The sequence below is a fragment of the Cherax quadricarinatus genome, chromosome 44, assembly GCF_038502225.1.
Source record: "Cherax quadricarinatus isolate ZL_2023a chromosome 44, ASM3850222v1, whole genome shotgun sequence".
Lineage (NCBI taxonomy): Eukaryota > Metazoa > Arthropoda > Malacostraca > Decapoda > Parastacidae > Cherax > Cherax quadricarinatus.
In genome coordinates this window covers 1,750,666-1,765,720 of record NC_091335.1, presented here as the reverse complement: position 1 = coordinate 1,765,720, position 15,055 = coordinate 1,750,666, and the positions used below count along the sequence as shown (strand labels likewise).

General features: G+C 35.9%; 1 protein-coding gene across 4 annotated transcripts in view; it reads right to left on the bottom strand.

The window, feature by feature from the left end:
• Positions 1 to 15,055, bottom strand: part of LOC128697560 (putative leucine-rich repeat-containing protein DDB_G0290503) — a 135,183-nt gene that overhangs the window by 13,842 nt on the left and 106,286 nt on the right. For 2 of the 4 annotated variants that reach the window (XM_070093943.1, XM_053789345.2), the window contains 7 exons: positions 7,996 to 8,135; positions 6,649 to 6,795; positions 3,953 to 4,069; positions 3,285 to 3,453; positions 2,406 to 2,537; positions 2,194 to 2,273; positions 1,998 to 2,069 (listed from right to left, as the gene is read on the bottom strand). In XM_070093943.1, coding sequence (XP_069950044.1) covers positions 1,998 to 2,069; positions 2,194 to 2,273; positions 2,406 to 2,537; positions 3,285 to 3,453; positions 3,953 to 4,069; positions 6,649 to 6,795; positions 7,996 to 8,135 — 857 coding nt within the window. The remainder of the gene's footprint in view (positions 1 to 1,997; positions 2,070 to 2,193; positions 2,274 to 2,405; positions 2,538 to 3,284; positions 3,454 to 3,952; positions 4,070 to 6,648; positions 6,796 to 7,995; positions 8,136 to 15,055) is intronic. The other 2 variants (XM_070093944.1, XR_011393135.1) reach the window with 2 other exon arrangements.

Genomic DNA, 15,055 nt, shown 5'->3' with positions numbered 1-15,055 from the left:
ATGAACTGTGCTGGTATTTTCGCTCCTAATTAGGGTTCCCACTAGTCACTACTTGTATGAGTTGCACTGTCTCCCTATCAAGACAAGAATTCAATTTAAACTCTTCATATTAACATTTAAAGCTATTAAGTTTAATCTTGCTGATATGCTTGTCCCTGTTACACTGGGCTTGGGAATGTTTCTACACACTGCTGCAGACTCTAATACTGACTGAGCCTTGTGCTCTTTCTTGGCAGAATGTATTCATGTAGCTGCAAGGTTGTTTAACAGGCTGCCAGTCAATGCTTTAATGCCTAAGCTGAGAGCACATAACTTTTCTAGAACTTATGATCATACAGTCACTCTTGAATATAAATTTAATATTTCTTCTTCACTATTTTTATTTCATTTAAGTCTTGATGTACAAGCACTTGTATATTTCTTGAAACAACAGATGCTCAAGAACAACCAAATCCCAAACTATTATTATAAAGAATTTTTCAGCATATAGGTCTTGAAGCATTCTCTTCACTGTTTTCTAGATATAGGTCATGATATTTGGGTCATAATACAGGAAGCTCACTTTTAGGTCAACACTGTTTCCAGTATTAAATCTTATTATACAGAACTATTCCAGTCTAACAACATTTCTTCTCAATTCACATCTGCCTGGTAACCCATATATTGTAGATGAAATTGCACGATTTTGTTTATCCTGAACTCTCTTCAAGGAGCAACTTAATAATTCAGAGTGGTTAAAATGCTGTCTATCATTAGTTCTAACTGGTGGGTTGGTTGTAAACTGCTGTAGCCATGGTACAATGACTTTTATTTTTTGTAGCATACTTTGTTGCAGTCATGGTACCATGACTTTTATTCCTCATGACACACTTCATTAGAAGAGCTTTAATTATGAAGTCAATCACTTTTCTTACAGTTCTGAAACTCACTGGTGTGTTTTGAGAAAAAGACAAACCTAACTTAAGAAAAAGGAGTTGTACATTTGTTAGAAAATAAAAGAAAAACCTTATTAGAAGCACTAAAATTAACTTACAACTACAGTTTAATGCATTCATTATATAATTAGCTAATGAATAAAAGAACAAATGAATAATCACATCTCTAAAAATAAAATCAAAGTCAAAACATAATACAGCACATAATGTAATTAAATTTCACATTACATTTACTAAATTTTTAAGTACAATTGTTTATGTTTAGCTGGAATATGGTAGTAATGGCAGGTGGGTTCTACGAGGTGGTCAATCAGGTGGGTTAGTGGGTGAGTCCAGGCTGGTAAGGTCACATAGGAGGCACTATGATTGACTCTCAACACAGTGACAAACTTCATTACTCACCATCACATGCCTCTGATGGTCCCTTTGCTCTCTCAACTTTACTATCCTTACCCATTTTGTTCCCTTTACTGTCAACCTTGTTCCCTTCATCCTCTTCACCCACAATATATTCACCATACTCACCTTTATTTCATAGGCATTGTCATCATCAATATTGCTGTATTTACCATCCTTATTTTTCCATATTCACTGTCCTTAACTTGTTATATTCACCATCCTCACTAATGTCATATTTACCATCCTCACTACTCTTTTGTTCACCATCTTCACCCTTTTTGTTCCTTTCATCCTCCTTATGTATACTCTATGTCATGACTGTCATTATTAACAATAAATATTACTACTGAAAGAGATACAGCCTCAATACAAAATAAACCCAAAGCTGCAAAAAATACATGATTTACAGCATATAGAGAGCATTGGTACTGTACTTCTCTATATTCCACCAGAAACAAAGTCTAGGTAATTAAATGCATTTCTTTGAAATTTAGGGCTGAATATTTCCCTTCCCCAGTATTGGGTTTTCTCCTCAAAGTTCAAAAAACCTCTTCAACAAGGTATGTCTGTACTTCCTCATATATTAACCGACTGTACCTCAAAATTTTTCAATATTTTTCTACCATACTGATCAATAATTGTATTTTGTGAAATCACTTGTACCTTTAAGACAGTAGACAACATAACTGCTCTCCAGCTATGCAAATCATCTGATGAGTCACCTTCTCCAATATCCTGGGATAGAAGTATGTCTACAAAAATTACTACAAATATGAATGTAAATAAATAAAATAATAATAAATTAAAATCATAATGGATAAAAAATAAAAAAAAAATGACTGCACTGCATTGTACTCACATTGGCCTGTAATGTTGATACTTCCGCTTCTGCCTTCTGTACTCTAAACTTATATTCGTTTACAGTTTTGCTTTGTTCCTCTGAAAAAATGTTAAAATTTGAATGAAATACTGGATTGTGTAAACATTAATAACAAGACATGGGAACTTGCAACAACACCAAGCATATAGACACTTCCACATGCAATAACAGCAACGACAGATTTACTCTACTTTGTTTTTCATAGTCTAAACCGTTTTCTCTTCTTCTATTCTTGTTTTGCTCTTCTTCAAGCTCTAATTTCAACCTTCTAACTTGATCTTCTAAATCGTTTTTTTCTTCACCAAACTTCTTTAACCTTACATCTGTAAAGAAGAGAGAGAGAGTGAGTTACTTTAAATTCGTATGCTCTTGAGAAATGAGTATGATAATACTATAATCTACTAGACATAAATGGTAAGACAAACAGCAACTTTATCTTTAGTTATACTCTAACATTCCGGTTGAGGTGCAATGGAGTTTATTACAATGAAAACCTTCTAATACAAAGAGTTCATGACAAAACTCCATATACGTTATTTTTTTTTTTTTATTATCACACTGGCCGATTCCCACCAAGGCAGGGTGGCCCGAAAAAGAAAAACTTTCACCATCATTCACTCCATCACTGTCTTGCCAGAAGGGTGCTTTACACTACAGTTTTTAAACTGCAACATTAACACCCCTCCTTCAGAGTGCAGACACTGTACTTCCTATCTCCAGGACTCAAGTCTGGCCTGCTGGTTTCCCTGAACCCCTTCATAAATGTTACTTTGCTCACACTCCAACAGCACGTCAAGTATTAAAAACCATTTGTCTCCATTCACTTCTATCAAACACACTCACGCATGCCTGCTGGAAGTCCAAGCCCCTCGCACACAAAAACCTCCTTTACCCCCTCCCTCCAACCTTTCCTAGGCCGACCCCTACCCCGCCTTCCTTCCACTACAGACTGATACACTCCATATATGTATCCCAAAGATAATGGAAATTTAAAATAATTCATTTTACTACAGTCCTCAGACTTTACATCTGCTTGTTATAAGATCATTTGTACAGCGTTGTGGACTAACCTAGTGAGCCTTTAGCAGCGCCCTTTGCCAATAATTCCGCCGCTTCTTGTGAAATTAAGGCTTTCTTAACAAAAATTTTTCTAGGTGATAAATCGTCAACATCTTCCTTTTCAGATTCTACCTCCTCACCATTCTCCTCATCTTCTCCTACCACAACCAAGCCATACTCCTGAAAAGATACGAAAGGAATTAGAAATTCTGCTCATGATCAACCTCCCTCTTGGGATCTTTGGTCATTTTCCAATATGACTTAAAATTATATTAACTTTTAACTACAGTATGGTGAACTGAGTGGACTTAGTTTTTCCAAACATTGAGTAGAAAACTGGCCACCACTGTACAATAACTATGGTATACTGATTAGCAACCCACTACAAAACCTCTTCTTTTCTGTTCAATGAATTTTGAACATGCTGTATTCTGCTGCAAATAACAACTGTATTAATAACAAAAAAGGCACAATACCGTGACTGGAACGATACACAAATAACCCGCACATAAAAGAGAGAAGCTTACGACGACGTTTCCGTCCTGCTCCACTTCTGGTTAGTGTGACTTTGTAAATGGTCCAAGTCGGACCGAAACGTCATCATAAGCTTCTCTCTTTTATGTGCGGGTTATTTGTGTAACAACTGTATTTTTGTACAAAGTAAATGTTTTAAAGTTACCTGTATCAACTGATCCCGTTCTTGTAACAAACTACGAAGGGCTTTCACTTCTTCTTGTAATTTTGTTGATACTTTCCTAAGTTGTTCATATTCGGTACATTTCTTACGATGTTCCTTCTGTAAAATTGACAAGAGATTCATTTAATTCCTCCACTTTCACTTCTATAAACTGCTTACATACAATGCAAGCATGATCATTATTCTGATAATACCTTCAGTTATGATCCTTTTTCAATAACTCACATTCATCACTTCTGCCCATCTTTTCTGTGATCTGCCCCTCAAGCTGAATAGACTGTTCAATTCATCTACATGGCTGTTATCCATTACCAGCTTTGAGAATCATCTTCCCTCTGTCCTAATCTCAGACTAGACCTAGATTGTAATGATAATTTTACAGGAAGAATTTCTATTAAGACAGAAAAAAGTTTAGGTAAGAATACTGATATTCAATATAGATAGAAGCTTCAAAGATTTACCTGTTATCTTATATAAGACAAGAAAAGACCAGTAATTCTGCCAGAGGCAAATATTTAACAGGCTTCTGTTTCTATTGTTTCATACCACACGAGTTTCTAACATGTTTACTATGAAATGTATTTTATTCTCCTAATATGCTGCATTTGTAAAATATTCCTATGTATGACTCTTATGTTTGTACTAGTCAATATCTAAGGCAGCATGTGGCTCAATAACACAAGCTGATCAATTCTCCTTCATACAAACCTCTTGCACACTAAACAAATTTTTATTCACCAAGAGCCTCAAATACCTCCAACTCTGCTGCCTTACCTGTAATATATCTGTGACCACTGTGAGGGCTCTTCTACCCTTGCAGTCTAGTTAGGCCTCAAGTCATGCAATCCTATTAACCCTTTCAAGGTTTTGGCCGTACTAGTACGGCTTACGTGCCAGGGTCCTTGACGTACTAGTACTCATAAATTCTAGCGCCTTCAAATCTAGTGAAAGCTGGAAGGCCTACATATGAAAGAATGGGTCTATGTGGTCAGTGTGCACAGTATAAAAAAAATCCTGCAGCACACAGTGCGTAATGAGAAAAAAAAACTTAGACCGTGTTTTTGGATTAAAACAGCGACTTTGCACTGTATTTTCGTATGGTATTTATTGTTGTATTCTAGTTTTCCTGGTCTCATTTGATAGAATGGAAGACATATTACAGAAATTGAGATGATTTTGACTGGTTTTACAATGAAAAGTACCTTGAAATTGAGCTCAATGTAGCAGAAATGTTCGATTTTTACCAAAGTTCAAAAGTAAACAAATCATACTAAGCGTCCAATACACGTCAACTGGCGAGTCTAATATTCTTTCACAAGTGCGCCAATATTATTTATACCATTTCTACACTAATGCAGTAGTCTGCATAACAGTAAATCTTCTATTTTATGTGAGAATGAAAATTCAAAATGGAAAGCAAAAGAATGTAAGAGGGGCATGGGGACATGACTAATGAACAGAGGAAATGTTATTTTAGTGCCAGGAATGTCTTTCTTGTTTATTCTGGACTCTATTTGGAAATTAGCATCTTTTGAAATTTGTGTGAAACTGGCAAAATTGCTAAATTCTGACCACTGTATTGGATAGTTGAAACCGGTAAATGGGTGGTTTCTTGTATTCATTCGATAGAAGAAATCGAGTTCTAGCGAAATAGGTATGAGTTTTGTCGACTAGTACACTGGAATTGGCTGAAAATAGAGCTCAATGTGAGCAAAATCGCTGATGCGTAAACATCGTCGAGACTGTTAACTTCGCAAGAGCATAATTCCGTAAGTTTTCCATCAAATTTCATACTTTTGGTGTCATTATGATTGGGACAAGATTCTCTATCCTTTCATAAGAAAAAAATATTTTTTTTTTTTTAAATTTGGGGGACCCTGAGAACAAGTCTCTTGAGAGGGCCTGTGGACCCTGAAAGGGTTAACTAACTGGTCAACCAGGCTAATTTTACTGTGATATGCCAACGTAGCCCTCACAACCTAGTTTATCAAACATTACAGCAGATAGTGGTTCAGTTTCCTCCTGAAAGCTTCTTTCTCCTAGCAATATTTCTTATACATTGTTATAACTGGTTGAATAGTCTTGCACCACAGATGTTAACATGGTGTTCTAAATGTGCCTATGGCACCCATGGTTTTCACTGAGTTTATTACACACTTCCTTTTGTATCTCTCACTCTAGTACATTGTTATGATAGTGTTCAAACTGGGGACCTGATCCTCAAGTATTTTCCATATATATTTTGCAGCTTAGATATCTCTCCTGCCTTGAAAGAAGCTGAGCACAGAACAATATTCCATTTAAATTATATTTTACCACGGTACTATTATCAATAAGCATCACTCTCTGTCACAACTTCTAATTTTCTCCAAGGAAACTATCCATTTAATAACTAGAACCATATTTACAACCAGTCTACAAATAAGAAATAAACGTAATACATGACTTGAGAATGATCAGGACAGATTCAAACAACGTCTACAATTTTATCTCTAATTTGTGGGTTAGTTGTGAAATGATCCAGAAATGTTATTGTCACTTACTGTTCAACGTTACTATTGTTAAAAAAATTATTTTTCAACATAGTTCTACCTAAATCCTAAAGCATTACACATGAAAACCGATGGATAAGTTAATAAAACCCTAGCTGCCATATTTTGAACATTTGCACAGCTTACCGTTAACTGTGTGTGTGTCTCCTCTAGTTCAGTATACTTGTCCTTCATTAATTCAACTTCATAAGTTAGTGTTGCTTTTTCATTATCAAGTTGAGCATTGGTAATCATGGCCTTGCGGAACTTCTCATCAAGCTCTTTCAATTCTGCCTGAAAGATGAATTTCATGTCATATAAAAATAAATGACAAAATGTGACAAAAATATATCTCCTTCCAATTTGTACTCAAAAAAATATGATTATTTTTAGTCTATGCAAACTGAAAATGTATTCATATTAAGTTAATTCTTTATTGTAATTTGTAAGAACTAAAGACCAATCTGGAAATAAATAGAACAGGTGAACCCTGCTTTACAATGTTTCATTTTACAGCCTTCACTAATACAGTGGACCCCCACTTTACGATCACCTCCCAATGCAACCAATTATGTAAGTGTATTTATGTTAGTGCGTTTGTACGTGTATGTTTGGGGGTCTGAAATGGACTAATCTACTTCACAATATTCCTTATGGGAACAAATTCGTTCAGTACTGGCACCTGAATATACTTATGGAATGAAATAATATCGTAAACTGGGGGAGGGGGGGGGGCCACTGTACAGTGGTTTTCAATTATGCCCATTCTTCATTTATTCAGACTTCCTACAATAAATATATTCACCACTCACTATAAGCTAAGGACAAAAATATTTTAAGGTAAGTTATGTGTGTACTGTATGTGCATTTTGTAGACCTAATTCTATTGCCCACTTAATACATGACAGGAACGTGGAAAAGGCTACATCTGACTTTATAGCAGGAGCCCAGAACCTAACCTACTGTATAAATGAGGCCCACCTGTGAATTATATAATGAAGTAATTTTACAGGTGTGATGTTAATTACTAGAAAGCAACAATACGTAAGAGGTTAATGTAGCAGACAGTGTGTATAATAAACTTGTATGAAGGTGGTTAACTGGTGATGTTAGGTAGTAAGAGAGTCCCTCGAGGAACCACACACAACACAGCCTTCATTCTGTACTATGTGCATACATTCATTCAAGATAATATAACAACAATAGCAAACAACAACACTCATATTCTTAAATGCTTTTACATTTAAAATTACTTAAATCTAACTAAATTCATTTATTAATTTAGCCAACAATGTGATACACGTAAATTTTCTTTAGAAAAGGTGCAATACACATGCAAAATTACAATTTCATTATTTATTTTCAAAGATATATTGTAATGTAGTATAGTATATCATGAGGTCACTCTGGTGTAACTGTTAATATTATACATGATTTGTTATTATATATGACATGTCCATGGTACTATCTTTACTCAAAATAAAGATCACTTACTCTCATCTCCCTAACGTTAGCTGGTAAAGACTCATCGGTTGTGGAGTCTTCTGAGGATCTCCTAGAGTACTGGCCTGTGCTGTTGATCCCTGCTGTCCGCACACTGGTTCTCCCAGTCACCCCTGACCTTGGCGAAGGCTCTAAAATTGAGGAATTCCTTACGTTGAAAAAATATATTTAATAAATTCAGAATAACATCAGAGTAACCAGTAAAATTCACCCCATGAGAACTATAATGAGTAGACAAGTGCCATCATGATTTAGCACTTGGTCTACCAAAACCTTTACTCATACCAGTCTTAGGATCATGCTTTCTCAATTCATGACCAAACTTAATTAAGATATTATGCCAAGTTCTCCAAGATGTGTTGGTGAATATCATTACTGAAACTTTTATGGTCATAATAAGACACAAAAACATCCTTAATGGTGCTACAAGCCTTGTTTCTCACATTGACCAGTGTTTAGGCTGCCCATCAACTAATTGCCACTGGCAACCCAAACATAGGGTGTAAATCCTACTGGGAAACTCCTGGTACCAACCCTAAGTCAACAGGGCTGCAACAGACCCAAGCTGCCTTGACTCACTTCAAACCTTCCATTCACTTATGCACTTAACCTTTAAATAACTGGAAGCCAGTGATATTGCATGATATAATGTTATTTTCATGGGTTGGTGCCTATGGCATACATCTTTGCTGGACACTGTCATTTCATCTCATCCTGCCACATGCACTGATCTCGTGATTTTAGAATGCTTAAAAATTCACAACCGACTGAAATTATTTACAAACCTTCTCTCTCAATCCAGAATTGGACTGGAACCTGCACACACTGCAGCAGGTACACAGTACCAAGGAGGAGCCTTCAATGGTTAAGTTATGCCAATATGAGAATTGGGATCACACCTCTGTGAATTCTACTCAGACTCATGACAAGACTGGAGCACAATGGTGATATGGCACAGAGAAACATCTCTTTATAAATGAACTAAGAGCTTATTTTGATCCTTATTTTGAGGATCAGTACTTGTGTACAGGTGAAAAGTGTTGGCATCTTTGAAAAGTTTTTTCTGACAATCACTTGTACAGTTATATAGCCTTGAGATTATGCAGCACCAACCCAATGAAAACATTCTGGTTTGTCGACCAATCAGTAAACACGACAGGCGATTGCTAAACTCATAATGTATCCTACATTAACCTTTCTAGATGTCAAAGTAGATTATTAATATGAACACTGGGCTCAGTGTCTTGTGCATTTATCTGCTGGAAGTTCCTTTTGAAGTCTGAACAGATATTCTGCCTAAAATCCTCACAACACATCAGTTTGGCAGTGCTGTACAATACTATTACTGTACTGTTATAAAGAATTTTGGCAGAGGACTGGCTGAAACAATCAGACAAAGCTGCAGTTGTTGAAGAGTGGCAGAAACAATCAGTTTCAGCTAAGTAAGATGTCTTTGTTTAAATTACAGGTGAAATATTTCAAAGGACTAATTACAAGAGCAAAAATAAAGTTTCTGTCTCATGATCAATGGGGAAGACTGAGCCTCTGCCACTCCTGTACTCAGGACTCACATGGATTTAGAATTTCATATGAAAAATAAATATAACACAATGGACGATACTAGTACAATATCAACCAGCCATTATTATGGAAATATTCACTAAGAATTTGCAAAGCAAACTATTGTGAACCTGTATTTCTTAAAATAAATCAATAAATGCATCAATTAATATTGACATTATTAAACAAGTTCAATGTAAAAAAAAAAAAGAAAAAGTTTTGGGTCTGAGAACTTTAATTAAGCAGATTTCTGTGAAAATTCTATGACTGGTTTTCAGCTTGTGGTGCCGTTTTCTTCTGCTGCACTTGTTAAAGGTATATCATAACTGAGTGAATAAATGGTTTACAAAACCAACAAGTTGATAAATGAGAGACCAGTGCAACATCTGGGTATCTTTATTCAGGAAAAGTTTTGCCAAACAGTGACTTCTTCAGTCCAGCACAGAAAAACCTGGAAGACGAGGAGGAGTTGATGGACCGAACACATCAACTCAAGAGGCTGAGCAACTGATGACTTCAAACTCTTCCTCAGTTTCCACTTTTCTCTGTACCGGACTGAAGAAGCCGCTGTGTGGCAAAACATTCCCAGAATAAAGATACCCAAATGTTGCCCTGGTGTCTCATTTATCATACTGTAACTGTGTGGAAGACCTACGACCCCTTAATGCAAAACTCTTCCTCTCCTGCCCTTCCATAAGCCTTTCAATTTAACTTTTTCTAAATATCTTTTTTCTTACTATTTATCTACAATTTTCATTAAAATATACTGTACTGTATATTGTACAGTGTGTGGAAAAATATAATGAAAACGTATATAGAGGAGCAGTTTAGGTTGATCAGCAGACTTTATTTATGTGTCACTCACAGTGTAGTAGCACACTGGGTCTGTCCAGCAGCCATATCAAAACAATGAAAGATGTTCATATTTTGTAGTAAAAGGAAATATTTTTGAAGTCAAGATTAAAAAATGTAAAGTTTCATACTTCAAAAAAAAAAAAAAAAAAAAACTGAATCATCTACATTATACATCAATTTTAGCAGTGTAGAGTTGAAGTTATTAATATTAACTTCTATTTACATTCATTATATATTTATTACTACTGTACTGTACTTCACTTAGTCTCTGTCTAATGCAGACTTATATACAGAAATATTAACTCACTTCAGTATGCATAGTTTCTGTACAAGTTATTGTATTAAAATTTTGGATAATAATGGTTATGGTTCACAGTAACTCAGTCAAACCCAGGGGTTCAGGAATATTTATATTAAGTCTTAAGGATTGTTTATTACTGTTATATAAGACTGATAAATAATGTAAAACATTAAAGTTTACATTACTATATCCAATATTCTGTACTGTACAACGAGATACATTAATTATTAATGTTCAATATTATACTTTATACACTCTAAATTTACAGTATACTGTATATAAACTTGGGGCCCCTTGGATTAAATGCAACACTGTGGGTGTTGAGGAACATGCAGCTGTATGTACAATCTGAATCTGTAGTGGATGAAGAGAAACATACAATAGTGTAATCCTCTATTATAACTATGTGTCACTCAAGGAAAGCTTTAAATAACTTGATTAAGTTTTCCTGAGTGAAATGTAATATATGTACAGATTTTTGCACTTGTGTGTCTTTTCATCTGCTTGCCGTCTCTTCCACCTGGATTTGCAATGCATTCTTGCACTGTGGACTCTCCCAAATGTTTCACAAGTGTTCTTGTACTCCAAGAAAATTCCAAGAAGAACTCAGGGTAGTGTTTACACTAGAAACAAATCTAAAAATTATTCATGAAGTTGAAGAACCTGCAGTATTACTCAGGTGTTTATATAACACTTTCTCTGCCAAATTTTCCAGACGATTCACCAGTCAATTTGGGGCTAAACTTAAAAATCATCTCATCTCCCAACACTATACTAAATCATTCAACCAGTTTGAAACAACTCAAAAAACCAAAACAACTTAGGACCGCTTGATCAATGTAAAACATACATGCTTAAAGCTGTACTGTTGTAACATTGTAAACTGTACTAATTGTAATACTGTTATTTGTTTTTTGCTACCCCATTACTATAAATCTTAATTACAAAATTTTTGGCTACCTCACTTTATTAATAAGGTAAAATAATGAATAATGAAAATTTACCACTACATAACCTGTGTAGTTTTAAGTAGTGTGTCAGCATTTGTATTAGTTTATCTGAAATGCTTGGACATGTAACCTTTCCAAAGAAATACAAATTTGTATTTATATCTGTCGTTTATAGTAACCCACTGATGGTCCCCATGCTGGGCCATAGCCCACTGAGTAAAAAAGTTGATATGATTTGAGGTAGAAAATATTAAAAGCTATGTGGCTTAAGCCATGTTCATCAGCTGCAAAGATAACATGAGTTTTGTACAGGAACAGTACAACATGTGTATTAGACAGATTTGGGAATACTATGCTGGCTCTAGAGACCTTAAGGAGTTTGCAACCTAACCCTCATAACTTGAATAAGTTCAGCTTTGAGCAAAACAATGTTTAATAAAGGCTTACTGTGTAATAAGTGTCTTTATATTATCCAACCTAACTCCACATTTACTATGAAATCACAGCTCATGAAACTGTAATAAAACAAATACAAACAAACCACAGAATGGGCAGGGATAGAACCTATGGCAAGAGAGTTCCCCATCCATTTTTTTTTTTTATGAAATCATAGGTTTGCACACGAACTCACGCCGCTATTTCTTATATCATATTTTCTGGCATATAAAACACCATTTTCTTTCCCCCAAAAAAGTCTTCAAAAAAATCAGCCTGTGCCTTATATGCTCAAGGTCAGAGTCAAGAGTAGGAGTTGGGTTAGGCTTTAGTGGTTGTTTAATAACATTATGTTACAACCGCTTGGAAACATTGAATATGTGCCTTATGTGCCAGAAAACATGGTAACACATTACCATGATGAGCAAGATAAAGGCATACTCTGTATTTTTTTTTTTTTTTGCAGATTGATTAAATCTCTAACTTTACTTCCTAATCCCGTGAAAAAAAATGTTAGAATCCTTCCCTTATTAAAGTTGCAGCAGTAAGAAGCTCGTTCACTCTTCCTCTGCAAATAATAAAAAAGATGAACGAAAATCTTGCAGATATGTTGTTTGAAAGTACATTGATGAAGTGTAGTCTTAAAAATGACTGGCTGCAGGAACATCCAGCAGACATATGTAAGCACGGTATAAGAAGCTATGATTTTTTTTTTTTAACAAGTCGGCCGTCTCCCACCGAGGCAGGGTGACCCAAAAAGAAAGAAAATACTTTCATCATCATTCAATACTTTCACCTCACTCACACATAATCACTGTTTTTGCAGAGGTGCTCAGAATACAACAGTTTAGAAGCATATATAGAAGCTATGAATCAACATTAAATAGCATAAGCCTTTACTATAAATATTTTGCTCAAGGTGAGCTTTATCAAGTCATAACTTGACAAAGCTGACTGAGCGAAACATGTATAATACACGCTAATGTTGTTTTTCTTTTGTCTCTTCATCCACATGTAAACATGTTAGATTGGATAAACTAGAAGCAAGTAGTCTATGGGAGTGATGTGCTGCTGGAGTGCAAACATGGGACTATCTACTGAGTTAAACTGTGGCAGCAGACAACAAGTAGTGATAACAAGACTTGTGAAACAGAGCTACCTTCATTTATAGTTACACGTTTCATTCACACACATTCAGCTTTCTCAAGTTTATCTAGGAAGTCAATGACATGCCCACATACCATATACAGTAGGAAGAGTATAGTATAAGGAAAAAGTAGAGAAATGGCTGGTGCATTCAAGTATGGATGGGTCAGGTAGGCCTATTTCAGTGCCTCATTACTTGGGGCACATCCAAACACTTCTGCTAGTGCAGTTCTCTCCAATGATGCTGAGATCAACCCATTCTCAAGCCATAAGATGTTAAACACAAAGCATTGTTTTGCTGCTGATGCAGCATTTGTACTCCTGTTTTTTTTTTTTTAACAAACTGGCCGTCTCCCATGGAGGTAGGGTGACACAAAAAGAAGAAACACTTTCACTATCACTTGCTTCATCACTGTCTTGCCAGAAGTACAATGATACTACAGTTCAGATGTCCCTCTGAAACTGCAAATATCCCCACCAGTGCAGACACTGTACTTCCCACTTCCAGAATTCAGGTCTGGCTAACCAGTTTCCCTAAATCCCTTCATAAATGTTACCTTGCTCACACTCCAACAGCACATCAAGTCAAAAAACTACTTGCCTCCACTCACTCCTAACACACACATGTCTGCTGGTTGTCCATTTTCCTTGCATACAAAACTTCCTTTACTCCCTCCCTTCAACCTTCCCCACTGCAACCCCTATCCCACGTTCTCTTCGCTACAGATTTATACACCCTCCAAGTTATCCTATTTTGCTCCATCCTCTTTAAATGCCTAAACCACCTTAACTACCCCTCCTCAGCCATCTGGATACTACTTTTAGTAACCTCACACCTCCCTTCTAATTTCCAAACTTCAAATTCACTGCATAATATTTACAGCACATATTGCTCTCAAACACGACATCTCCACTGCCTCCAGCACCATGTTCATTAACAGGAATCATTAACAGAAATCTTTAGGTCTCTCCCAGTTTTCCCAATGTATACACTGTCACGAAGATGCAAGACATCAAGTGTTTTTTGTGATGACGATGGCTGAGACTATTTCATCTGTATACAAAATATACAGGAAACTTTCCAAGAGAGAGATAATTGAACTTATTATTATTCCCACTACAACATGAGAAGTAAGAGAATAGTCCTTATTGGCTACTATCTCTCAAGAGTCCTTAGAATATACAGTGCAGATTCCTAATGAACTCACTTGTCAACATCATCAACACTTGCAGATCAGAGGTCACTATCATTCACCAAACCTCTAAAGTTGAGAATGACACTACAAAATTCATCAATCTTTCCCAAAGGAGAAACAGTCCCTACCCTAGCTCTATTCTTGGGGTGTATAGCAATGGACTCTGCCACCGTCACCACAAAATCTCTCAGACTTCTCATGATCTAAGATAAACATCAGAGCCTAACATTTAGCAGGCATACTGTATCAGTCTTTGTAAAGGCTGTGAGAAAGTATATGCAAGGGAAATTGGGGAAACCTTAGAGATTCATGTTAACAAATGCAGGTACACAGCATCAACAGTCTTGTATCTTGTACAAGAATGGTATACAATACTGACAGGATGAAATTAAGACATGTGCAACATCTGGGAATTTTTATTGTATACGTTTTGCCATCCAGAGGCTTCATCAATACAATAATTCAAAGACAGTAAACTATATACAGAAGATGAGGTAAGATGAGGTATGACCTACTATCACTGGGGAATCCCACCTACCAGTAACTATGCCCTCGTCTGCTACATGTCCCCTTTCCACCTGATGTTAGTATATAAGCGCCAGCCTCCT